This window comes from Littorina saxatilis, linkage group LG1, assembly GCF_037325665.1.
Source record: "Littorina saxatilis isolate snail1 linkage group LG1, US_GU_Lsax_2.0, whole genome shotgun sequence".
Taxonomy (NCBI): Eukaryota; Metazoa; Mollusca; class Gastropoda; order Littorinimorpha; family Littorinidae; genus Littorina; species Littorina saxatilis.
The window spans coordinates 17,927,057-17,954,556 of NC_090245.1; the positions used below are offsets into that span (position 1 = coordinate 17,927,057).

Sequence of the window (27,500 nt, forward strand, 5' to 3'; positions counted from 1 at the left end):
GTAGAGGTCATTGGAGGTCACGACTAAACAAAATATGAGCCCGATCGCTTTGATAGTTTCCGAGAAAAGTCCAACGTTAAGGTGGTGTCTACGGCCGGCCGGCCGGACGGCCGGCCGGACGGCCGGCCGGACAGACTAACACTGACCGATTACATAGAGTCACTTTTTCTCAAGTGACTCAAAAACGCCAACTTGTTGAATCACTGACAGATTACATGAACAGAGAAAAATCTGAAACAACACGCAAAATTCTCCTGCACATATTGTGTTTGAAAACGGTTAAATCTTAAACAGTTCAATCAATAATTATAGATTTAAGTGTTTACACTATCATAAGGCCAAAAAAAAAAATAAGTGTGGTTACGGTAACATAGCCAAAAAAAATAGGGTAGGTAGGTACGTAGGCAATCACTTTTTTTTTTTTAAACTTTTTTTTCTAATGTGTACAAATTAAACCTACTTCACAGGGAAATAAGTGTGCGACACGGGCGCTTTCGCTTTCATTGCGTTTTTTGCACTCGGTTTTTTTTTTTTTTTTTTTTTTTTTTTTGACAAATGTAATAAAAAGTTATAGGATCGGCCCCTAAAAATAGGGTAGGTCGGGTTACCGTAACCACACCTATTTTTTTTTTAGGCCTAATCAGGGTTCTCCAAACTGTGTGTCCTGTGTCCTATATGCACTAGAAGCTGAACAAAACGTACTAGAAATTCTTGGAGGGGGTCCTGAGACGCACAAAACCTGTTACGACGAATGCACTAAATTTGTGTTGTCATGTACATAATTATTATTCTGTCACTACTGATTTTAAGACTGCAACTGTCTGCTAGTTTCCAAAGAGAATGGACAAGAACTAGATTGCAAAGACATGAACATTTTCTGTGAGCTTACCAATGTGAATTTACAAAGTCAATAAAGCCGATATGACAAATGAAATAACGCCTTTGTGAAGGTCTCACAGAATTTCCAAAAGTCCCTCTGATCTCTCAGGAATAAATCAATGAATTCTGATTTTCATGCGCATACATATGTACATATTCTAGCATTCACAAACACAAAGCAATCAAGCATACATTGATTTGTTAGTTTGTTTGTTTTTTAGAAGACAAAAAAGAGGAAACCATGAATTTTGTTTTCGGCTTAAAGGCAGTTTGGTAAGATGAGGTAGCACCTTGTTTTTAAAAGGTTTGAAACCCCTTTTTAAGACCTCCAAAATCTGAAGAAATCAGGCCTTAAATGGAGAGTCATCAAGTGGAGGTAAAAAAGGGAAAACTGACAAATGTTATAAACACAAAAATCTGAAAAGTAAGTCTTAAAGTTAAAAGGGGAAGTCTTAAAGTTAAAACAAATAGGGGGGGGGGGGGGGGGGGGGGGAGAGAGTGCACTTATATACAGTCTGTGAAACAGAGCAATACCTATACAAACATTCTGGAAATTTATCAGAATGGCCCCACCCCAACCAACCTAATAAAATGCAGCCAAACATTTGATAATGATCTGCACACCAACTGGCCATTAATGCCATTATAAAAATAATACAGATAACTTTCCTGATGCATGAGATCCACTATAATTCTGCATTATAGCATATATCAAAGAAGCTTCAGACCTCTAATTTGAATGAACATGCATTGAAGGAATGCAGATAGTTTCAGAAGATCGAGTCATGAAAACAATGCAGATCTCTAAATTCTGAGATCTTTTATTTAAATTTTTTAATTTTTTTATTCATTCGCTCGGCTTCCTGACGAGTGGACGTAAACTGATTCTATCAAGATAAGTTTTCTGTGAATATTTGTTTGTCTGTTCACTTAAAAGACCGTTGGGTCGAAATATCTGTGAATGTATTGTTTTGTCAATAACAAACAAACAACCTACCTTTCTTGGTTTTTTATTCTAATGCAGATCTGTGTCAATGAAGTGTCATTTATGTTTGCGCATGGATGATTAAGTAACTATCAGCAAAGCAAATGATATACCTATCTAAACTACAGGAAAAGGGAAGCAACTAAAAAATAAAATAAAAATAAAAAAACAGAAGAAAAAATTTTTGGTTAGTGGCAATGAAGTCACAAACCCTTTTGGTATGTTTTCTTTCTGCATACACGATTTAGTTCTAGTTTTCAATGAACATGGATCCCTTATAATGAGCACCTGTGAATGGGTTTTCATTCAGTACAACATACTCTCCATACAATTATACCAATATAAAAGCATTGAAAAGCAGTAGACTTTAATAGTCCGTATAACTTTAACAACACTATAAGTATAACACACGAAACTTAAGGCCACCATAATTAACTTGCCGACATGAAAGAGGTACTCACGTGTGCGTCAACACACAGATGGACTGGATGCATTTTCGCACCCATAAACACATGCATGCACACACACAGTGGTCACACAGTGAAACAAACAGTGACACACACACACACACACACAGTGTCACGCAGACACACACACACACACATGTAGTGACATACACAGTGTCACGCACACACACACACACACACATGTAGGACATACACACAGTGTTACGCACACACACACACACTCACACACACACATTTTGTTTTGGGCTCAGGGTACAACACACCAATCATGCATTACATTTACAACAGATCATGCAAAAAATGGTCACGCAATCTAGCGTGCATACTTGGTTGAGGGGGTAAAAAAGGAAAAAGGTATGCCCAGACCAAAAGAGTGCAAGAGGTGAGATTACGTACCCAAAAAAGAATGACTCTGAAAGTGTGAGCTACCCACGTTTTCAGGGCCACCTGTTATTCCACAAGAAGAGAAGGTGTATTATACACTATACAGATTTACAAAGTTGCACAATACACACATATAAGAGAAAGATTGTGGTCTAAGTTATAGGCGTTAACGCAACCAATGTATCTTGTTTTTCATTCATTCCTTCAACAAGTTTCTTTTCAATTCTCATCCAGAAACTCACAGACTGGCTTTAAAGATTGCCAAACAAGTTACAGTGGAACCTCCCTTAAAAGACCCCCCCCCCCCCCCCCCAATTAAAGACTCAGCTTTTATTAAAGCTGTTTTTAAATGAGCACAGCACAGAGGTTGTGGTATCGTGTGTAGCAGACGATTGCTTTCGTCAGCCTGGCTCGCTCCACCGGATATTGCGTCAGATGTGGTCGCGCGTGCACCCACACTCTCACAACATCCGACAGACGCTATCTGTCAGCTCGTCGCCAGATTTTGTATTGACCTTGTTTTCTCAGATCTGTTGTACATAACCTCTGTAAATTTACCCCCATTTTAAGACTTCCCCCTTTTTTAAGACCAGATTCTCTCAGATTGTTGGAGGTCTTAAAAGGGGGGTTCCACTGTACCCTACAGTTATAGCTCTTCTTTTAAACTAACTCACAATCAGCAGGTAGGGTTGATACCCTCATTAGGTAAGTTACCAAAGGTTTTCATATCATATTTTTTTATATGGCGAATTAGAGGTGTGTTCTCGTTCTTGAACAGGTTGGACTGGGCAGGATCGAGGCAATCAGACAAACCAAGGCACCCAAGAGTTACGTTCCTCTTGTGAACTACTGTGCATTCTTTTTAGAAACTGAACTGGTCACAACAAGCTAGAGGCAGCAATAAGCAATTTAACCTGATCGTCAATGGTAGATGTTAAATCAAATGAGTGTGTTCATTATTAAACACATAAAGTTGACCCGTGTCTGGCCCGGCCTGGATTCGAACCCGTCATCCAAGGATAACAAGTCCAGTGCTATAAGCATAGTGACATGAATTTGATTGGTCAGTATTTTTAGGCAAAGCACATGTTCTCAGCAAACAGTGAGTCACGCTACCCAAAAATAAAATCTTTTTTTACATATATTTTTTTTTCTATAACCTTTTCCCCCATGGTTCATTCATCATCTGACATAACTTTTTAGCGAAATATAACCATAAGATTATTGAAAAAAAGCAAGAATGTAGACGACCACCTTTAAACATTGAAAGAAAGAGGAAAATAATTAATAACAGGTGAATACGTCTGATATCTGCAGATGGCACTACTTTTCTGTTACAAGCTACGTGAGACTGTATGTTGAAATATAAAGCTCAAACACAGAATGACTAAAAGGAATCTGTACCCCCTGACAAAGTTTTTCAATAATGTCATAATTCAACTCCAAGAGAGTTTTTACAAACACTGTAACCCTTCCACCAGCATCTTAGACCACTCTTTGTACATTCTCTTTTAATAGATGATTGTCATTTGTTTTACCTCATGTCTGCCCTGCGTGTGATGGTGTGATCGTGACTGCTGTAGTGTGGGCGCGTGTGTGTTGGTGTGTATGTCAGTGTATGTGTGGGCGTGTGTGTGTGTGTGTCAGTGTGTGTGGGGGTGTGTGTGTGTGCGTGATTTTACCAACACTACGCGAAATTCCTTGTGCTTTAAATGTTTTTTAATGTCACTTGGCTCAATAAATACTGTATTCTGTATTCTGTATTCAGCTCTCAAGTAACAGAAGTCCTGCTTTTCTTTAAGATTTTCTTTGGAAGGTCGACCATTCTATCTTTCTTTCTAGCAAACAAATTCTCATCAAACAATCTGTTTTATTATATATAAGCAGCTTTAAAGCATTTAATGACTTAAAGAAAATCTAATGACTGAACATTATATAGAGAACAAAATGCATACTTCAGTGTAGTGCTAGAATTAAAAAAAATTTTTAACACAATTTAAATAAACAAGACCACTATCCTGCAGATAAAAAAACTACTCAAAAAGGTTGTTTTGGGGCGCTGAACTACAAGAAAATATCACGCTACTAAACACATATAGTGACATACCACACAGATTCAATCACAACATAATCTTACGTTTCAAAAAAACAGAATGCTCAAACACGCTCAGAAATCTTCTCTGCTTGGGGGAAAAAAAAGGCAAAACAAATACAGAAAGGAACCATGCTAGAAAAGATGAGCAGAACAGGTAAACCAAAACGAAGTAAGAACAGAACGATAGTGAAGACATTTAATCAAACTTCAAATCCACGCTCATAATACAAGGACAGAAAACCAGGTTGGAATATATACTTTAACTAACCTGTAAATCTGCGGGGTCTTGCAGAGACGAGCTCGTGCTTGGAGTTGACTCGAACACACAGCTCCACCAGAACCAACATGGAAAATGTCATCAGAATGCTCTGCCCAAGAAGTGGGAGCTCAAACCGCTCACCAAACCTAGTAACAATGAACAAATGTATACATGTAGATAGGGCTGAAAACAGCAAACCCTACCCGAAACCCCATCTATACGATAGCTTCAGTCAACGCTTGAATTTTGCAGTGGTAACATCCGGTTTGCTCTCTCAGAGCTAAGCATACTTGTCAAGAAGGATCGAGCAGAAAAAATAAACGACTTGGCAGGGATTCGAACTCAAGACCTTGCAATGTCACTGTCTGGGCCGATGTCGTAACCGCTAGGCCACTCCACCAGTGTTGACAAAGAGAGAAAAATAATAGTTTTATATCATTCTACGCTTGAATTACCATTCATGCGTTGCAACAACGTAAACATTGCCATTCAAACTTGCCTTTATTTGCAAACATGTTTCATGGAATCGCAGTACATGTTTACACCGTCATGCTACACGACATTCGCGCCATGCATTAGCTGCGATATCTCTATTTACAACATGGAAGAAAAATGAGAAGAACAGTAATAGAACCTCTCCAAAGCTCTGTGCAGTTTGTTTGTTTGTTTGTTTGTTTGCTTAACGCCCAGCCAACCACGAAGGGCCATATCAGGCCGGGCGGTGCTGCTTTGACATATAACGTGCGCCACACACAAGACAGAAGTCGCAGCACAGGCTTCATGTCTCACCCAGTCACATTATTCTGACACCGGACCAACCAGTCCTAGCACTAACCCCATAATGCCAGACGCCAGGCGGAGCAGCCACTAGATTGCCAATTTTAAAGTCTTAGGTATGACCTGGCCGGGGTTCGAACCCACGACCTCCCGATCACAGGGCGGATGCCTTACCACTAGGCCACCGTGCCGGTCTCTGTGCAGTTGAAAACAGACATCAAAGAAATAGTTATACATGCATTCACTTCTGAACAGTGGGCGGATAGAGATATAAATCATGCTGCTTCAAGACTAACGTGAAAGGAATTCATATCAATGTTTTTCCTTCTTTTTCTCAATTGGCACAGTAGCCTAGTGGTTGGGACATCAGACACAAAATCTCGAGGTCGAGAGTTCGAATCTTCGCCTGGGCGATTATTTTTCCCCCATGATCTTTCTTGAATATAAAATATATGATCAGTCTTGAGAGAGCAAACCGGATGTTATCACTGCAAAATATAAGCGTTGACTGAAACTTTCAAGGTCATATACGACGTATAGGTGGGGTTTTGGGTATAGCGTTTGCTGTGGAGAATTCTGCACATGATTTTCAGCCCTATCTTTTCAAACTCGTAGCCCCGGAAAGTCATACATAGACCACAGCTTTAAAGGCCTGTTCAAGACGATTCAATTAAGATGAAATTTTTCAACAGAGCGTAACCTGTTTTGACTCGCTTGAACTACATTCTTAACTTAAAACAGCAGGATACAGTTTTATTTTGATGCCACAAGCCATATATATATAAATATATATTATCATAACATCATCCTTACAGCTAACAATTAGCTACTGCATTATTTCTGCATTCAGAAATACATTCTGAAAATCATACTGTATTTGCAAATGCAATATGGGATCTTTTGGGGATTTCTCTATGGTACTGGTTGGTCACGCCAACTAGTATTACTAGATATATATAAGATTCTTTGCCATGCGATCATCAGCATAATTCACCCACCAAAACATGATACGGAGAATGTGAGCAATGAGAAGATTCAGGCAGACGAAAAGTGAGAAGCCTTCAGTGTTGCTGGTCCGGTGAATGTCCAAGTATTGTGGAATGAATGGAAAAACTCCACCAAGAAGCATAGCACCTTGGGAAAAGATGCTGACGATATCAAGAAGAGACAGGCCCATGATTTTTAATCCACTGATTGTCTGAAGCACTTCTTCAAGCATGATGGCTCTGTGGAATGCTGGTTTTGGGATCACAGATCTATAGTGCAGGTTTGAACTTGGATAAGGATCCAGTTCAGTGTTTTAGAAGTTAGACAACATTTTTGTTTTGATGTCTATTTTTGTCTTTTACTCAGTCTTCTATAAATGAAACAGATTCGTTTGAAAATCTCTCAACTTAAAGTTAAACTGAGGTTTTCTGATTTATCAACCCCATAAATCTGATTTTATTAAGTTTGATAAGGTCTTTGAATAAGGTGTCATCGTCGTGCATCCTTTGTCAGAAATGTGTTAAGGAGGTAGCTTCGAGCAAGGTTCCTTTCTGCAACAAAAAAAAAACAAGCAAAAAATGTTAACATTTGCACATGGAAAGCACAGTGTCATTAGTGCAGTGTAGATTAATATACCAATTAGTGAGTTACCCTCAAAATTCATTACCTAAGACATTAAAGCACTTGGCCTGTTGCAATCTTCCTTGCTCGTGTAGATACTGTACTTTTTAATTCCTTGTTAGCATAAAGGCTCTTGCTGGAAGTCGCGGCTTGCTGCAATGTTGTCACAAGCATCACAGTTTGCTGCGACTCGATCGCAGCAACAGCTGTGAAGTGATGGACATCGCGGCTAGCCGCAACCAACTCGCAGCAAACAGCTCAGTAGTTTTATCAGTTCTTAACTTACAGAGGCCTGCTTGCTCCACTTCAGTCAGTGAATGTTGAATTTCAAACCTGCTTTCGATTTGGCCAATCGTAGGCACATTGCAGCAAGTTCATGGAAGGATCGCAGCTAGCTACATCTAGGTCGCAACATGCTCGCGGGAAGAGTGTGGCAAGGGCACTAGGACATCGCAGCTAGCAGAGACCAGGTCAGGGTAAGCTCATGGGTAGGTCGCAACCTTTTTTCTATAAGGGCTTTTTCATGAGCTACTGGTGAACCGACTTGTCAATTCCCTGGCCACTCCAAAACTAAAATCACAGGTACAAACATAGGCAGCTGCTAGTGCTATATATTATGGTATAGCACACATGTTGATAAATGCTTTGCTTGTTGAGGGGCTGTAACAATAACCTGGAGGTAAAAAAATGTAAGGCACGCAATGACGCATACTTAAAAGGAAAAAAGTGAATGAAATAAAAGCACTATAATAAAAGCCATCACCATTGTTTAATGTTTGAGTACATATGCTATGCCGGTAAGATAGACCATGGGTCTGAGGGGAAGTTCGCCTATGCCAGGGGGGACTATGACTCGATGAAAACTAAGTTTGCATCTCTCAACTTAGCGAACAAAATTGAAGGACTCAAAGCACAGGAGGCATGGGACATTTTGTCCAGCAATATAGAGACACTAGTGGGTGAATATGTTCCTCATGTTCGGAGCAATGGACCCAATAGGAAAAGAAAACCTCTGTGGATGAATGAAAAAGCATTGGCCAAAGTAAAAAAGAAACGTTCAGCATATCAGAGATATATATGCAAACTAGGGAAGGGGCAGACTACTTATTGTATGTAAAGGCCAGAAACCAAGCTAAGAAGGCATGTAAAAATGCGGTAAAAGATCATGAGAAAGACATTGCTAGAGCTGCTAAGAGCAACCCCAAAGCATTCTACGCTTACGCCAAAAGCAAGATGGCCACCCGAGATGGTGTGCCCGATCTAACTGATAAGAGTGGTAAACAAGCAACGAAAGACAGTGAGAAAGCGGATATGCTTAATGACTTTTTCTGTAGTGTGTTCACGAAAGAAAATCTTGACTACGTCCCTGATTGTGAGGGAAGGAAGTTGAATAATGAATTGAATAACATAGACATTGACACGAACGCAGTCCTGAAGTTGCTCAAGGCACTTGACGCCTCGAAGTCAACTGGACCTGATAATATGCATCCAAGAGTGTTGAAAGAATTGGCTGACGTTTTAGCTGAAGTTTTAGCGATTGTTTTTAGGGCATCGCTAGCTGAAGGAACAGTACCATATCAGTGGAAGCAGGCAAATGTAACACCCCTTTTCAAGAAGGGCCGTAAGAGCAGTCCAGGCAACTACCGCCCAGTGAGTTTAACAAGCATACCATGCAAACTGTTAGAAAAGTTGATAAGAACCAGTGTTTTCTCTCATTTGACAGCCAACGACTTGTTATCAGATTGCCAGCATGGTTTTGTGGCAAAACGATCATGCGTGACAAACTTAATCAGCGTCATTGACGACTGGACAGATAGCTTAGATGATGGAGTACCGGTTGACGCTGTGTACCTTGATTTTGCTAAGGCATTCGATTGTGTTCCGCATGTGCGGTTACTGAAAAAACTAGAAGCATATGGTATCCATGGACTTGTCAAAGACTGGATCGGTGATTTTCTAAGTGATAGAAAGCAAAGGGTGAAGGTCAATGGGTCTATGTCAGACTGGAAAGACGTGACAAGTGGAGTGCCCCAGGGCAGTGTGCTGGGCCCGGTTTTATTTGTTATATACATTAACGATCTCCCTGAAGTTGTGAGCAGTCTGTGCAGCATGTACGCTGATGATACAAAAGTGTACCGACAAATCAGAACTTGTGAAGATAGCAAGGAACTCCAGAGGGATTTGGACAGTTTGGTCGACTGGGCAGACAAGTGGCAGATGCGCTTTAATGCAGATAAGTGTAAGACATTACAGTTGGGTACAAAAAATCAGAAACTTGTGTATAATATGAGAAAACCTGGCAGCGTGGACAGGGTTGATCTGGAAAGCTCAAGTGCAGAAAAGGACCTTGGAGTCAATGTAGACAGTGAATTGAAATTCTCAAAGCACGTGGAAACACAAGTCAACAAAGCAAACAGAATCCTGGGTCTCATTAGATGGTCTTATGAGCATTTGGACGCAGAAACGCTAAGACTGCTCTTTGTTGCACTTGTACGGCCTCATCTGGAGTTTGCAAATGTGGTGTGGAGTCCCCGACTCGAGAAAGATAAAAATTTGATTGAAAGTGTATTAAGAAGAGCCACGAAGTGTATTCCAGGGTTGAAGACCTTGAGTTATGAAGAGCGTTTGAGAGTTTTGAAAGTTCCAAGCATGTGCTATAGGCGTATCCGGGGAGACATGATTGAAGCATACAAATTCATGCATGGATACTACGATTGCAAAAACCCACTGGAGCTGAATAGCCTTTGTAATACCCGTGGACATCAGTTCAAGCTCAGGAAGAAACAATGCAGAACAGCTCTCCGACAATCTTTCTTCACGAACAGAATCATAGACACGTGGAACTCCTTGGACAAGAATGTGGTAGAAGCGCCGACAATGAACAGTTTCAAAAATCGCTTGGACAATGCACTGAAAGATTATATGTATAGCCCAAATGTCAGTATGCCTCTCACTACACCAGCCAAGAAAAAGTTGATAGAATAGGCCACGGTCAAAAGATCGTGTAGGTTACCTAGCCCAAAGTTAGGCTAGGATAGCAACTGATCAAAAGATCAGACAAAGGCTTAACAGCCTAAGTACCAGTCTGATAACATAACATAACAACAACATAACTATACATCATTACGTGTGCCCAGTGTAGGAGGGGATAGAATTGACAACTTAGATCAAAAGCAACAGTGATTGAAAGCTGACCCAGCACAATGTTGGTGACACGGTTTTATAGAACAAGATTCAGTATAAGCATGATGTTTACTCTGAGATAAGGCAAGTCGATTACCCCAGATCTCTAACCTACGAACGTGCACACAAAACTCAAAAGGCACCGACTCGGTGCCACCGAACGAAACAAGATTTCTTAAAACTCTCCTACGCGTACGGCGATGACCGGATACATGTTAAGAAAAACAGACGTTTACTGAGTCTCATTTCTGTTTAGTGCTGTAAACAAACATTGTCGTGGATACTCACAAGGGATCACGATTTCCGCTTGGTTTCCTATTAGTTTACGCTTTCTCCGCCTCCGTGTCACACAGTCAGAGTTGAATTATTCCCCTTGGAACGGAGGGGACATCACTCTGAAAGTATTTGCTGAAACACACACACACACACACACACACACAAATGTAAACAAGCATTAAAGCAAACTTCATCCACTTATTTCATACTTACACAAACGATAACACCTTCAGATAGAAAAAGGAATTCACTGATCTCAAACCAAATATTGGTGTAAGGGAAGCAACTACAACAAGACGCTTCATTTGACCTTTCACCTTAGGTCACATGATACAGTACGTACAAAATGGAGAACCGATCCTCCTCAGAAGGAAGTTTGTCTTCGTTCGCTGCAGACGATGTTGAAGGAAAATCCACAGACGTATTGGTAGAAGAACTCGCTGGAGACTACAGCCGCTTTCTTAGTTTCGATGTTGCCAAAGAGGTTTGTTATTTGTATGCAAAAATATGGAGTATTTTTTAGTCGCCGCTGCATACATTACAGATCTGAGAATTAATGCAATTCCCGCATTGCAAATATTTGGAATTAAGTTAAATTACGTGTGTGTGAGTGTGTGTGTTTGTGTGTATAAACACATGCGGCTATAGGTAGGACATCAGCCGGGCTTCTGCCAAAATTAACTCCAGACTGAATATGTTTCCCCACCAATTTCAAGAGGTATAATATACACTTAGGCCTATAATATAGATTATCGAGAGAAAAGCATCTGATCTAGAGTAGCAGGAGAAAAGCATGTCAAGTTCACTTGCAATTAAGCAGATTTTGGATAAAATTCGAGAGATTGTACCCCAGAATATTGATATATATTCCTAAACGTACCGAGTGGTTATGTCCCTTGAATGAGAAAAAAGACTAATTTTGCGATGAAGCAAATTTCTATGTCCAAATACCATTTTTCACAAATTAGACGTACAGCAGTACACTAGCTATGAGTGGCCGGAATACAGGGTCCAAAGTTTGATGAGCAGTACTTTGGAGGGGAGGGGGATAGTCAGTATGGAGTTTATCACTTTATCAGTTTATGTGAGATAAACAAGGCCGGCTGGCGTCCTACCTATAGCTGAGCACTTGTTAATGTTAGGCCAAAAAAAAAAATAGGTGTGGTTACGGTAACATAGCCAAAAAAAATAGGGTAGGTAGGTAGGCAATCACTTTTTTTTTTTTTTTAACTTTTTTTTCTAATGTGTACAAATTAAACCTACTTGACAGGGAAATAAGTGTGCGACACGGGCGCTTTCGCTTTCATTGCGTTTTTTGCACTGTTTTTTTTTGTTTTTTTGACAAATGTAATAAAAAGTTATAGGATCGGCCCCTAAAAATAGGGTAGGTCGGGTTACCGTAACCACACCTATTTTTTTTTTAGGCCTTATGTAAACTAAACATCAATTAAAAGACGACAACCTGAAGTTGTCCATGTGCTCTTGATTATTTATCAGCTCAACATTTTGTCTCTAAATTGTGTGATCTTTTCATGTATCAAATACAATATTTTAACGGTTAATGATCTTATGTGTTTTTTTTAACCACTCTTTATTTCTTGTGTTCTGTATTTTTCAGCAAGGCAAATTTTCAGAGAGCATAGAAACCATGCTTACAAAGTTGGAAGAGTTTTGTGGGCTGGTAGATATGGTAAGCAATATTTTGAATTTGGTAAAAAGCGGACACTGCAGCACTCATTTAATTAAATAGACGTTTTCTGGAAATTGTTTTTTCCAGGGTTTTAATGCGCTGTGAAAAATATTGCCCTTGACAGCTATTGTGAGGCAATAAATAATACATGTACCCTACCAGATGAAAAGAAACCCCAGGGATCATGGCAAGTAATTCACTAAGAACCGGCATGGTTGGCCTAGTGGTAAGGCGTCCGCCCCGTGATCGGGAGGTCGTGGGTTCGAACCCCGGCCGGGTCATACATAAGACTTTAAAATTGGCAATCTAGTGGCTGCTCCGCCTGGCGTCTGGCATTATGGGGTTAGTGGGGTACATCACGAAGCGTCCCGGTACCGAAGCGTCCCGGTACCGAAGCGTCCCGATACCGAAGCGTCCCGGTACCGAAGCGTCCCGGTGCCGAAGCGTCCCCGTACCGAAGCGTCCCGGTGCCGAAGCGTCCCGGTACCAGTCACCACGCACATCCTCGGCTCGCATGCCAATGTATTATATAGCAAAGGAAATGCCTGTAATTCACACAGAGCAATCACTTGGTCTTAAACGTGCACAAGACAAAAACTTTCATACTGGGGGAGCGAGCCAGTCTGAAGAGTACTCGGGTCTAGCGCGAGCGTTCTTTATTACCCAAATGAACCCAAACAAACCCAAATTAACCCAAATGATACAATTTAAAAGTCGGAGGCAGAACTGAAAAGACTTTTTCCGACGCTCACGCTTAGTGAAGCCAGAAAGCGTGTGTGATAACAGACATATCCCTCTTGTGAACGGAAGCCTACGGACTTTTCCCCCGAACTTGTCCACACGGGTACAGTATTTCCAAATTGTTGTGTTGTGAGTACAGATCTAAAGTAAAGTTGGGGAAAAGTTGGACAAAAAGTGATTTTTTTTTACCGAAAGCAAATCAAGGTCTGTGCAAAATTAAAAAAATCAGTGAAGTCAAGGTCAAATCAAGGTCAAGATTAAATTTAAAAAAAATAAATATGGTTAGTCAAGTCAAGGTCAAATCAAGGTCAACAAGGGCGGATCTGGGGGGGGGGGGGGGTTACACGGGTTACGTAACCCCCCCCCCCACCCCCCCCCCAAAAAGAGGTAATTTATTGGCTCAGGATGCACCAGATAGCTCTATTTTGCTTCTTTGGATAACAAAAAATTTCCGGGGGGGCATGCCCCCGGACCCCCTAGAGGCTTCGGCGCCGTCAACTTGTATCTTCGCAGTCATTTTGTAACCCCCCCCTCCAAAGTGAATTGATCCGCCCTTGGTCAAGGTTTAAAAAAAAAAAAAAGTCTAAGTCCTGTGACGCGTTATAGTGGGACGCTTCGGTACCGGGACGCTTTGGTACCGGGACGCTTTTGTACCGGGACGCTTTTGTACCGGGACGCTTCGGTACCGGGACGCTTTGGTACCGGGACGCTTTGGTACCGGGACGCTTCGGGGTGTCCCCGGTTAGTGGTAGGACTGGTTGGTCCGGTGTCAGAATAATGTGACTGGGTGAGACACGAAGCCTGTGCTGCGACTTCTGTCTTGTGTGTGGCGCACGTTATATGTCAAAGCAGCACCGCCCTGATATGGCCCTTCGTGGTCGGCTGGGCGTTAAACAAACAAACAAACAAAAATTCACTAAGACTAAGAGCAAGATGTATGTTATGTAGTGTCAAATGATCCCCTTTTCTTGTGAAAATAAGCACATGAGAGTTTATGATCCGTTCTGTTAATTGCGGCAATGATCGCTGACCTGTAGTGATCGCCGACAATGTGGTTTACTTGAGGTCACGTGTGTTCTGTTACGGGTCATGTGAGTTTTGCTTGAAGTCACGTGAGATTGGGGAATATGATGCATGTTATTCATGTTTGCCTTACTGCCATAGCCAATACAGACTTTGACAGAGATTTGTTCGAATTATTTCTTTTAGCACATGTATAAATGTTCAAAAGGGTCTATGATATTTTTTACTTTTTTTTTATATGCCACATTTTCATCAGATTTCATGTTCTTACTTTTGCACTTAAGGGCCGACCCTCACACAACAATGTGTGCGTACATGCAAAGACGTGAGAAAATGCATGCAGACACAGATTGACAGATCATAAACACGGACACACACAACATACATACATACATACATGTACACACACATGCTCACGCATTCAGACACACGCACTTGTATAGTACACAAGCAGTTTTCTGACTTGCGTGTCCTTCTAATTTCTACAACACATTTTTTTAATTTCCTAACAAGGGAGGAGTGTTGTTTTAAGCTTAAACCTACTCCCCTGAGCTCTCATCACTTTCTAGAAAATACCGATACATGTACTGAACTGCAGGTGTCCTTTCAGATACGCAGCGACACATCACTGTGTCTATCCAAGACCATGCCAGAGATACAGAGCAAGTGTGAAGAAATGGAGGAAATGTTTGACCGGATTGACTGTCTTGAGGTAAGCTCATCATGAATGACGAATGTGATTTGGGGTGGTCAGAGCACTTTTGGCTTAAAAGAACGTTTGCCATTTTTGGCTTAGATTCAATCCCTGAGTACAGTGAGGCACTTTTTTTCCAAGAGTCAACTTTGTGCTGACTACATGTACTTTAGGTGACTGAACTTCCTTGTGCGCATGCACACACACTATAAAGATCCGAAGCTTACAGCAAAAGTCTCAGAGCTTGGAAAATACTCAAACACACATGCAGAGTGGGGGTGGGGATGGGGGGGGGGGGGGGGGGGGGTTTAGAGAAAGGGGATAGGAGCTTGAACAAGAACTCAATATTGAAAGAGTGGATGTTGCTGTGCTTGCAGACCCGCTAGCATTCTTTTTGGCTTAATGTTTGCAGGCGTGTTTGTTGTGTACGTATTTTATGATTGTGTGCTCGCCCAACTGTGTGAATTAATTATTCTGGATAAACATTTACAACACTTCTCTTGACTTGAGATTGTGAGGTGTTGTCTGTCAAAGTGCTCCGTTTTAGTACAACTTCAGTTTAAATCGTGGTGTAAACACGGGGACTCCTGCAATAAAACAATGGAAACTTTTGACGCAAGAAGATAGAATAAGTCATAGAGAGAAGCAACAAAGGTGAAACCGCGATAGGAATTGCAAAAAGTCTGGGAGTGGGAAAAACATAGGTTCAATCAACAATCAAAGGCCAGGAGTCTTTTCGTAACAGGCAGGAAGGCGGAGAAAGCTTTGACAGAAACATTCAAAAAGAAGTTGCCTCCCCTGTGAAACTACCCTCAGATTCCCAATAAAGACCCCTCCTTTTTACAAACGATTTTTCTGGACATTTTTAAGGTTGTTAGTGGGAGGTTTTACTGTACTAGAAGCTCATATGTTCCTTGAGGGGTTTACCAAAGACATTAACTGAATAAGAGTATTTAGCATATAAAAAAAAATGCACAGAAATTTGAATACTGTATAACAATTAAATAGATTTACCAGGATTTGAAAATCTCTGGAATTTTCATGAACATTCAATTTACAAGCCATTTACTGGGTTTAGTTCAGTGCTAGAATCACTTATTTATGTGGGAATTTGAAGTCATTCACATCTGTTTATCTTTGTATACATATCATATATATAATATATATATCTTTTTCTTCTTCTTGTTCGCTACGTGCGCTTTTTGTCTTCATTTTTTTCTTTCTTAACACTTCATATCCTTCCTTTTTCTGCATTTTTGTATCTGTTTGTTGTTGCAGTCCTTTGTGGGTGTGGTGAAGAAAGATGTAACAGCAATGGAGGAGAGTGTCGGTAAGGCCGAAACTGAACTGACGTCTGGAACTTTGATCAAGAAGCTTTCTTCACTTGTAACATCTGTAAGTAGTTGTTGTTGTTGTTAGTTTCTTTCTTCCTTTCTTTTCAGAAATCAACTTTTGTTTTTGTTTGAAAGAGATAATGTGTAGAGATGCCCAAAATTTTTTATGTATATATATATTTGAAGGGTTTATTTTGCACACACAAATATGCAGGCAGGTTTAAGATTAATAAGAAGAAACAGCAGGCATAAGGTAAATAAGAAGCAACGTGTCGCATCATTTTTTACAAAAGAAAGTGTTAGGTTCGGTAAGAAACCAGCATGTCCACGGGCCTTTTAGTTTTGCATAAATCCTATTTCTTTGGAAACTTTAAGTTTAACCACTTCATACATAATATACCAGCTGTCTTGTGTTTTCAGAAAAAGTCAAGCAGTGCTAAAACTACCCAGAAACCTCAGTTTACACCACCCCACATTTTCCACACTGAGCGCTACCTCACATCCTCTGACTCAGCGGACTCAACAGCCTCAGCTTCAGCCGATACTGGCAGTTCTGCTGCGAGATCAGATTCAGCAGAGGCAGAACCTGCAGCTGAAGCATCTGCACCTGAAACTCCATGAGGAGAATGGTTTCAAGTACGATGTGGACAGTTTATTTAAGAAAATGTTTTAAGTGATTGATGGGATGTTGTGTTTTGAGACTGATGTGGTTGTCCTTAAAAAGAGATGTGCGTGCAGGCATGCGTGATTTTGTGTGTGTGTGTGTGTGTTAGTGTGTTTGTGTGTGGATGTGGATGTGGATGTGTGTAGGTGTAGTGTGTGAGAGAGACAGAGACAGAGACAGACAGATAGAGAGAGAGAGAGAGAGAGAGAGAGAGAGAGAGAGGTGTAGGTGTTCCATTATTAAGTTCTGTTTATGTGTCCCTGTCTGTATGTGTCACATGCACTGTGTGTGCGTGCACGTGCGTGTGTGTGTGTGTGTGTGTGTATGTGCGTGTGTATGTGTGCGTGTGTGTGTGTGTGTGTGGTTTTGCATGCATTCGTGATGTGTTTCTTCTAGTCGTACCAATTGATAATACTTGTCAATTGTTCTGTGTTTTGTGTCTGTATGCTGTTTCTATGAAGACCTGTAACTGTGTAAGAAAGATCATACACATGTGGGTGTGTGTTTGTGCATGAGGTGTATTACTCTTGCCTTCCTCTACTCTTCAACCTCTTTATTCCTGGTTTGTATTTGGGAAAATGGACGTGCGTACAGTAAACAAATAAAAGTCTCTGTGATTCTTTATGTGTCTGCATGACCTTGTGTGTATGTCTGGCTGACTTCCTTTATCGAGTATTGTCACGCATCAGCAGGGATAGATAGAAAGATGAACAAAGAGAAACTCGTGAACACACAAACACACACACACACACACACACATATTCTACGTACATGCTTTGGCTGATACCATTCATACATACACACACACGCAAACGTAAAACAGACACACAAACCTACAACATAAACCAACTAACCGACTGTCTCCCCCCCCCCCCCCCCAAAAAAAAAAAAAAAAAAAAACCCACCCCACACACCACCCAAACAAACCACACACACACACACGCACACACACACAAAAAATAACAAAAACAAACGAAGTGACATGCAAGCAATAGAACAGCTAACTGTAAGCACGTAACAGCAATGGGTAACAAGTATCCATCCCTCTCTCAACCCCATCTTCAACCGGCCAACACATCCACTATCTAAACAACACAAACAAAACAAATAATGACACAAAAAGCAACAACAACAACACAGGCTATCATGTCATGCAAACGGACAAGGCCGGAGGGAAGAAACCAGCGAAGCAAGGCACGAAACACCAATATAAAATAGTTATTCCAGCTTAAAGTTAACCGCAAAAGTGTTCCAATACAGTGGAACCCCCCTTTTAAGACCTCCAAAAACCTGAGAACATCGGTCTTGAAAAGAAGGGAGTCTTAAAGTAGGGGTAATTTCAGTTACAGAGGTACGTCACTATGAACAGAACGTCTGAGAAAACAAGGTCTCAAAAAGGAGGGAGTCTTAAATTGGGGGGTCTTAAAAGGCGGGTTCCACTGTAGCAGACAGCCTATACCAAACAACGTCCCGTGCGTGTGGGCCGTTGTAACACGAGAAAATTACTCCCACGAGATTTTTACTCCGGAGTAAACATTTCGTACGAAAAAGTTACTCCCTTTACGAAAAAAGCACTCCCCCATTGCACGAGAAAATTACTCCCCAAGACAGGTGAGTTCCGAGTAAACATTTCGTACAAAAATGTTACTCGGCCCTGACGAATAAATAACGAATAAATTACTTCACCCCAACACGAGCAATTTAACTTCCCATGCCAGGTGTACGAAATTTTTACTCCCTTGTCCCCTGTAAGTCTTGGTGGTGGAAGGGGTGGAGGGAGGGTAGCGCGACATTCGTGTGCGCGAGATCATTTATTGGCATTATCCCTTCGCCCGCATCCCATTTTTGCGTACGAGATTTTTACTGGAAGTAAAAAAAATGGGGAGTAAAAATTTCGTCGAGGGAGTAATTTTTTCGTGCCTTGGGGAGTTCTTTTCTCGTACGAAAAGTGTACTCTGAGTAAGAATTTCGTACGAAATATTTACTCCGGAGTAAATTTTTCGTGGAGTAAAAAGTTCGTGTTACACCGTCACCGGTGCAAACACTTCTACATGTATTACGTCCCAGTTTGACTCTAGCTCTGTTATTGATTATCTTTCCTTGGCTTCTTCGTCACTATCAAGCTGTCTAGCTGTGAATGCTTCCTTATTCATGATTTTTTAATATTTTTTTTTTATCTCTGTGACTTACGTCACAAACTACACAATATGATTTATCCTAGGGCTGACATTTTCATACCTGCAAAGAGAAGCGGGTAACTGAGTTTCTTTGAAGAAATCAAAACCAAAAGGAGACCTGCGCCTACGGCCTTTTCATTACCAATATTAATTAGGTCGAGGCCGTTTCTAATTGTATAGTACTGTCTTTTTCAAACGACTGTGCGTCGAACAATTTATTATTATTTTTATTTTTTTATCACTGTAGATAGTCTTTACTTTCAGGCTGACGTTGAGGAAGACGAAGCGAGACCACATCACCCCCCTACTTCGCTCCTTGCACTGGCTCCCTGTCAACACCCGAATCTCCTACAAACTGTCCACTCTGGTCTACAAGTGTCTCAACGACTCTGCTCCCGAGTACCTTCAATCCTCCCTGGACCTGTACACCCAGCCCTCCGACCGTCCCCTTCGTTCTGCTGCTGACCCACTCCGCCTTCACATCCCTCGCTCGAAACTCGCATCTGCTGGTCAGCGTGCATTTCCCTCCGCGGGCCCCTCCGTCTGGAACTCCCTGCCGCTTGAGCTTCGCCAGAGCCCCTCTAATGATTAATTGTCATACAAAATACGTACTTATAGAATGTGAGAGGGCCGACATGATAGCATACACACGATGATTATGAAAACAAGTGGAGAATATTACATTAAAAACCAACAACTCGTTTCTCCACGTTGTGTCTATACCGTGCTGAACACTATATTGGAACATTAATTATTTTCATTGATTTAGATATCACAATCTTCACATTCAGCTAGTGCATACGCACAGCTGACCTTCATTACAGGAGTTTGGAATAACGAGAAAAATGGGGGCCCGGTAGCTCAGTTGGTAGAGCACTGCATGGACTTGTGATCGGAGGGTCGCAAATTCGAATTCGGGCCGGACACGAGTCAACTTTATGTGCAGATGGCTGATACCACCTAAACACGCATACACTTGTGTATCTCGTCAAAAGCCGTGATCGAAGGCGTAAAACTCGAATCATATAACCCATATCTTGGCCTTAAGAGGCGAAATATTTAGCCTGTAGGACATAAAGCATTCTCTCTTTCCTTTTTACGAGAAAAATGAAACCCGGCTGACGTTGCGTGGTTTGCTTCAAGTCGAAACTCAGTCCCTGTCTGCCACTGATAATTATGTGCTCGCTGTGCTGGTATAGGTAGAGGCGTAATGAAAACGCACCAGGCGGTTTGTGTTCCTGGTCGACCCGAGATTATTCTCTGAAGCGCCTGCTTTCTGTTTGCAATGCAGCCATTTTACACTGAAAACACATATATATCACAAATGACGATTGTGACCAGTAATGCTGCTGTAATATGGATCGACTTCATCTAAAGGTGTTTTGTGTGTGTGTCCTGAAGCAGTAATAAACACACTAGTGGCAACAAAATGTGAGTAATCAACCAGATTTTGTTGGTCGAATGGCGGAATCAGTTAATGTGTTGTATTTTTCGAAGTGGTTATTATTGTTGTTCTTGCGTTTTGTCTGTGCCAGTGTTTAAACATTGGGTGAGTCGGTTTCTGTACCCCGCCCCCTCCACCCCCGGGCCCTTCTGTTAACGTATTTGTCGTTTTCATTTGTATGCAAAGAGGCGGCGGTTCGCACCGATTAAGGCCTTTTTGAATGAGAATATAAAATACTGCACCGGGTGTATGTCAAAACATGTGGATGTATGCATTTGTGAATGATCGATTTTGTTATACGATATCAAGCCTGGCAAGCCGATACATGTATTCATTTTGTATGATTAGTTCAAGTAGCCTAACGCACTGCGACTGGCAGTGCAAGAAATAGTTGTTATAGGTTGTTGATAATTAATAGGTTTTTTTCTTCTGTTGTTGTCCGTCGTTGGTGGTGGTGATAGTGGTTGTGGTGGAAGGGTTAGTTGTTGTTATCCTTCAGTGTTGTTGTTGTTGTTGTTGTGTTCTTGTTGTTGTAGTTCTTGTTGTTGGTGGTGGTGGTAGTGGTAGTGGTAGTGTTGTTGTTGGAGTTAGTGGTGTTGTTGTTGGTGGGGGCGATGGCGGCGGCGTGGTGAAGGTTATTAAGTTGCTGTTGCTGTTGTTGTTGTTGTTGCAGCAGGTTCGGTGGAGACGGGCTGGAAATACTCGCAAAGTAGTCTCGGTGTACTGAAGTCATGACTAACTTCCTGGCTTAATCTTCTTCTTCAGTCTTGGCGTTCACGGTTCGCTGGCGCTACACACTCAGATAACAAAACAAGCACTACATAAAAGGGCACGGCGAAGCTTTAACGCCACAAGAACGTGCACATGATTGTGTGCAGATCTATATCCAAATGCACCCAGTCAACATGTTATTTGAGTGTGTAGCGCCAGCGGGGTGCATTTGAATATCTGCACACGGCAATCATGTACACGTTCTTGGGGCGTTAAAGACTGATTCGCCGTGCCCTTTTATGTAGTGCTTGTTTTTTTTACATTTAGTCAACTTTTGACTAAATGTTTTAACATACAATACAATACAATACAATAAACTTTATTAATCTCTAAAAGAGAAATTGCATTGCTGAGCTTTTGTGTCCGTAATAAAACATACATACAACATCAAATAACCAAAGGGAAGTAATCGCTCTTAATGCATAAGTCGCTTGTTCATTTCAATGCTTGTTATTCTCTCAGGTGCCAGGAGAAAAGGTTCCGTACAACTCTCGCTTACTCTATTACACATGTTGTGTGCATTGAGCGATTACTTCCCTTTGGTTATTTGATATCTTAACATCGCTCTGCCTCATTCTGTTTGACATACATAAAACATTCAAAAATAAACATGTTCTTTGTCATTCATACATTCTTGTGTTCTTATACATTTCTTCAATTCCTACATCAATATTATATCATAATTATGTACATACATAGAGGGGGAATCGAGACGAAGGTCGTGGTGTATGAGTGTGTGCGTGTGTGTGTGTGTGTGTGTGTGTGTGTCTGTGTGTGTGTGTGTGTGCGTGTGTGTGTGTGTCTGTGTGTGTGTGTGTGTGTGTGTAGAGCGATTCGGAGTAAACTACTGGACCGATCTTTATGAAATTTTACATGAGAGTTCCTGGGTATGATATCCCCAGACCTTTTTCTCATTATTTTAATAAATGTCTTTGATGACGTCATATCCAGCTTTTTGTAAGTGTTGAGGCGGCACTGTCACACCCTCATTTTTCAATAAAATTGATTGAAATTTTGGCCAAGCAATCTTCGACGAAGGCCGGAATTTGGTATTGCATTTCAGCTTTGTGGCTTAAAAATTAATCAATGACTTTGGTCATTAAAAATCTGAATTGTAATTAAAATTATTTTTTATAAAACGATCCAAAATTACGTTCAACTTATTCTTTATTTTCTGATTCCAAAAACATATAAATGTTATATTTGGATTAAAAACAAGCTCTGAAAATTAAAAATATAAAGGGGCCCAAGGACTGTTATGCCGGGGTGGAAGTAGAGATAAGCGCCTACTTCCCAAGAAATGCTCCATATGGCTTCGTGTCTTCAAACACGTACCTCTGACAGTCAAATCCAGCTCCTGGCCTTCACGTGGCGGGCCCCGTCTTCGACTAACAGGAGAAGGGATGCAGGCGGGTCCCTGGCGCCTTAAAACCAGCTGCTTCGGGCAGATGGGGCTCGTCAACCTTGGATGGTCGCTCATCTAGGAGAAGGACAACTCCGATTTCAAAACCCGCACTGCCTTGTGTGCGCCTTGGGAAAGGCAAAGGCTACGAGAAGGAAAACTTCGACAACAAACCCGGGTAGAGTGGACTCGACAGCCCAGCAAGGCAGCTACTCTTGGGGAGGAGGCAACCCTGAGTAAGAACCTCAACCACCGAAGACGGAAGACAGCAGCCAACTTGGCGTGGGGAGAAAATCGGCTGTCTACGCTTCCACGATAATATGGCCGTACAATTATCTTTGATCAACATCGAACGCAGAAGAAAAATATAAAAATTATGATTAAAATAAAATTTCCAAAATCGATTTAAAAACAATTTCATCTTATTCCTTGTCGGTTCCTGATTCCAAAAACATATAGATTTATATTGTTGGATTAAAAACACGCTCAGAAAGTTAAAAGGAAGAGAGGTACAGAAAAGCGTGCTATGCAGCACAGCGCGGCTCGTTAATTTCACTGCCTTTTGCACGAGCGGCGGACTACGGTCATTGTGAACAAATGCAGTGCGTTCAGTTTCATTCTGTGAGTTCCACAGCTTGACTGAATGTAGTAATTTCGCCTTACGCGACTTTTTTCTTCTTCTGTTGTTTGAAAGAGGAAGGTAAAAGCGAAACCCGCCTTCTTATTATTGTGAAATGAATATTTCTCTATTTTATCGATTTTGAATATCGAATCTGAAATGTGGGAATTTGTGATAGGCTATACTTTAGAATTCACATTAAGTACTATTGAAAATAGTTGGCTATACCTCTGCCGTGTGCTGAAACCGAGAAAAGCTAGGATTCCATTCTTACGGCTGCGGTGCGGCTCCGGCGACGGCAGCGGCGACGGCAATTTGAAAAACATTGATGAAAGAAGGGATGACCCCATTCACACGGGTGCGGTACGGCGACGGCGACGGCGACGGCCCGGCGTGCGTGCGTTTTTTCAAGAAAGCTCCATGTGGCTTTCTGGACTGCCGTCGCCGGACGCCGTCTGGTATTTTGTGGGCGTGTCTCTTTTCCCGCGTTTTTCTCAGAGCCTTTCCGAGCACAAAGAGACGAAAATACTGCTGAAACCTTTCGCCATCGAGTTGCAGTTCTTGAACAAGATGGTGATAGGTTCCATACTGCCGTCTTTTCTCCAAAATGGCATGCACCCACCAGCGATGTCGTCTCTTTTGGCGTTTTTTCATTTGGCGGTACGCTAATAATATTAACATAACTTGTTCTTCATTATGAATGACAGTTTGCATGAGACGAGACCAATGTGGAGCCATGGCGGCATTGGCGGGAAGAGAACATATCCGGACGACGTCGCCGTTATATACGGTTCACGACGATGCGTTTTTCTCGCCAGAGCCGGATGCCGTTGCCGTCGCCGGAGCCGGAGCCGCACCGCAGCCGTAAGAATGGAATCCTAGCCCACTGAAGCTAGTTCTGAGATAAACGACTTTTTCTGTTTTATTACATTTCTCAAAAGTGACGATTATCTTGATCAACCTACAGAGATAATAAGATAAATAGCATTATTGTACGTTTACAACCCGAGTTTGATAATGATCTGATGGATGGTTTTTGTTTTGTTGGGCATTTTGTGGACTTACTTGGTTTTGTCACTTTTTTCCATTATATCAGATCTAAAAAATTTGACAGATCTAAGCAAGTGGACTTACTTGGTTTTGTCAAAACATTTGGAAGAAAAAGTAGTGCTTTTTTTGAGGATGAAAGTCGCTTGTTCATTTCAATGCGTTATTCTCTCAGGTGCCAGTAGAAACGTTCCGTATAACTCTCGCTTACTCTATTACACATGTCGTGTGCACATTAGAGCGCTTACGTCCCTTTGCTTATTTGATCTCTAAACAACGCTCTGGCTCATTTCGGTACGATTCTCACAGATACTTTCGAAGCGAACCTGTAACAATGTGTGCGTTTGTGTGTTTGTTCTGATTAACCTTTGCCGGATGCCGCTTTTGACTACACACTCCCGACGATGCGGGTTTGTCTGAACCCATACATTTGAAAGAGGGTTTTTACCGTTTATTCCTCTAACGACGATGCGGGTTTGTCTGAACCCATACATTTGAAAGAGGGTTTTTACCGTTTATTTCTCTAACGACGGGGTGGGTTCAGGGAAACCCACAGCGCTACTTCAGTGGTTGCATCGAGTTTCTCCCTTCACCGACCTCTTGCAGGGGAGGGAGAGGGGGAGGGAGAGGGGGAGGGAGAGACTGAGAGAGACTGAGAGACTAAGAAAGAGAGAGAGAGAGAGAGATACTAAGAAAGAGAGAGAGAGAGACTAAGAAAGATAGAGAGAGAGACAAATAAAGAGAGAGAGAGAGACAAATAAAGAGAGAGAGACTAAGAAAGAGAGAGAGAGAGACTAAGAAAGAGAGAGAGAGACTAAGAAAGAGAGAGACTAAGAAAGAGAGAGAGAGAGACTAAGAAAGAGAGAGAAAGAGACTAAGAAAGAGAGAGAGGGAGACTAAGAGAGAGAGAGACTAAGAAAGAGAGAGAGAGACAAAGAAAGAGAGAGAGAGAGACTAAGAGAGAGAGACTAAGAAAGAGAGAGAGAGAGAGACTAAGAAAGAGAGAGAGAGAGAGACTAAGAAAGAGAGAGAGAGAGACTAAAAAAGAGAGAGAGAGACTAAGAAAGAGAGAGAGAGAGACTAAGAGAGAGAAAGAGAGACTAAGAAAGAGAGAGAGACTAAGAGAGAGATAGAGAGAGAGAGACTAAGAAAGAGAGAGAGAGACTAAGAGAGAGAGAGAGAGAGACTAAGAAAGAGAGAGAGAGAGAGAGACTAAGAAAGAGAAAGAGAGAGACTAAAAAAGAGAGAGAGAGAGACTAAGAAAGAGAGAGAGAGAGACTAAGAGAGAGCAAGAGAGACTAAGAAAGAGATAGAGACTAAGAGAGAGAGAGAGACTAAGAAAGAGAGAGAGAGACTAAGAGAGAGAGAGAGAGAGAGAGAGAGAGACTAAGAAAGAGAGAGAGAGACTAAGAAAGAGAGAGAGAGACTAAGAAAGAGAGAGAGAGAGACTAAGAAAGAGAGAGAGAGAGACTAAGAAAGAGAGAGAGACTAAGAAAGAGAGAGAGAGAGACTAAGAAAGAGAGAGAGAGACTAAGAAAGAGAGAGAGAGAGAGAGAGAGACTAAGAAAGAGAGAGAGAGAGACTAAGAAAGAGAGAGAGACTAAGAAAGAGCTAGAGAGAGAGAGAGAGAGACTAAGAAAGAGAGAGAGAGACTAAGAAAGAGAGAGACTAAGAAAGAGAGAGAGAGAGACTAAAAAAGAGAGAGAGAGACTAAGAAAGAGAGAGAGAGAGAGACTAAGAAAGAGAGAGAGAAAGAGAGACTAAGAAAGAGAGAGAGACTAAGAGAGAGAGAGAGACTAAGAAAGAGAGAGAGAGAGACTAAGAGAGAGAGAGAGAGAGACTAAGAAAGAGAGAGAGACTAAAAAAGAGAGAGAGACTAAGAAAGAGAGAGAGAGACTAAGAAAGAGAGAGAGCGAGAGACTAAGAAAGAGAGAGAGGGAGACTAAGAGAGAGAGAGACTAAGAAAGAGAGAGAGACTAAGAAAGAGAGAGAGGGAGAGACTAAGAAAGAGAGAGAGAGAGACTAAGAGAGAGAGAGAGACTAAGAGAGAGAGAGAGACTAAGAAAGAGAGAGAGACTAAGAAAGAGAGAGAGAGAGACTAAGAAAGAGAGACAGAGAGAGAGACTAAGAGAGAGAGACAGAGAGAGAGACTAAGAGAGAGAGACAGAGAGACAGAGAGAGAGACAGACAGAGAGAGAGACAGACAGAGAGACAGACAGAGAGAGAGAGAGACAGAGACAGACAGTCAGATAGACAGACAGTCAGATAGACGGATAGACGGATAGACAGACAGACAGACAGACAGAGCAACTGACAACAGACATACAGACAGAGAGATACGGACAGACAAACAGAGAGACAGACAGTCTCTTGGAGACAAACAGGCAGACAGACACTGTTCCGCCGCTTTGGTAATTATGGGTGTAGCAGAACCCGCGCCGTCGGCAGAGGGATAGTTACAATCACTACTACTCTTTAAAAGTATGGGTATGTGTGAACCCGCGCCATCGGTAGTGTTTATGTAAATTATCATAATCAATTAATTCTGATGTTTTGTCATGTACACACTAAAAATTTGCAGACAGAGAGCAAATTAGGTGTGTGAGAGATACTTAAAATTTCAAAACGATACCTTTAATGGTTCCAGAGTTACAATGATTTTAGTGTGTCTCTGGGTACAGGTGAACCCAGGAAGCACGGCAAAGGTTAAAACTAGTCTTGATCTAAGGACTATATGTCCAGTCAAGAATAAAAGCTGGTTCTTGTGTATGACTGTGTACGTGAGTGTTAGTTTGAGTGCCTTGGAGAATGATGAGCATATCAGATTGCGGTGATTTGTTAAAATACATATTATTCACGTACAATTTTTTAAGCTACACATCATGTTTTTTTGTTCCGGTAATGTTTAGTTGTTGTAAGTTTGGGTGGTACGGTTACTACTATAGTTACAGCCTTAAATCACATTATTTGAAATTCAAATC

At 41.5% G+C, this 27,500-nt stretch overlaps 3 protein-coding genes across 4 annotated transcripts in view; 2 read left to right on the forward strand and 1 right to left on the reverse strand.

Moving 5' to 3' along the window:
• LOC138963315 (solute carrier family 66 member 2-like) overlaps nucleotides 1-11,135 on the reverse strand; it is a 19,069-nt gene extending 7,934 nt beyond the window's left edge. The window contains exons 1-4 of one of the 2 annotated variants that reach the window (XM_070335375.1): nucleotides 10,926-11,135; nucleotides 6,845-7,384; nucleotides 5,079-5,215; nucleotides 2,728-2,778 (exon numbers count right to left, since the gene is read on the reverse strand). In XM_070335375.1, coding sequence (XP_070191476.1) covers nucleotides 2,728-2,778; nucleotides 5,079-5,215; nucleotides 6,845-7,065 — 409 coding nt within the window. In that variant the 5' untranslated portion in view covers nucleotides 7,066-7,384; nucleotides 10,926-11,135. The remainder of the gene's footprint in view (nucleotides 1-2,727; nucleotides 2,779-5,078; nucleotides 5,216-6,844; nucleotides 7,385-10,925) is intronic. The other variant, XM_070335376.1, reaches the window with a different exon arrangement.
• Nucleotides 11,136-11,219: 84 nt separating this feature from the next.
• LOC138963341 (biogenesis of lysosome-related organelles complex 1 subunit 4-like) lies at nucleotides 11,220-17,681 on the forward strand. Its single transcript, XM_070335377.1, has 5 exons — nucleotides 11,220-11,397; nucleotides 12,532-12,603; nucleotides 14,978-15,079; nucleotides 16,340-16,456; nucleotides 16,816-17,681. The coding sequence occupies exons 1-5, from the start codon at nucleotides 11,260-11,262 to the stop codon at nucleotides 17,014-17,016; spliced, it is 630 nt and encodes a 209-aa protein (XP_070191478.1). The 5' UTR covers nucleotides 11,220-11,259; the 3' UTR covers nucleotides 17,017-17,681.
• Nucleotides 17,682-20,152: 2,471 nt separating this feature from the next.
• The window catches only part of LOC138963374 (NFX1-type zinc finger-containing protein 1-like), a 35,684-nt gene continuing 28,336 nt past the window's right edge, over nucleotides 20,153-27,500 (forward strand). The window contains exon 1 of the mRNA XM_070335379.1: nucleotides 20,153-20,667. Within this exon, the coding sequence (XP_070191480.1) occupies nucleotides 20,666-20,667 (2 nt within the window). The 5' untranslated portion in view covers nucleotides 20,153-20,665. The remainder of the gene's footprint in view (nucleotides 20,668-27,500) is intronic.

Excerpts from the sequence above, each read along its gene's own strand:
- LOC138963341 (XM_070335377.1), top strand. The coding sequence starts at position 11,260 with ATGGAGAACCGATCCTCCTCAGAAGGAAGTTTGTCTTCGTTCGCTGCA. Across the intron at positions 11,398-12,531 it reads GTTTCGATGTTGCCAAAGAG|CAAGGCAAATTTTCAGAGAG; the intron begins GTTTGTTATTTG and ends TGTATTTTTCAG. Across the intron at positions 15,080-16,339 it reads ACCGGATTGACTGTCTTGAG|TCCTTTGTGGGTGTGGTGAA; the intron begins GTAAGCTCATCA and ends TTGTTGTTGCAG.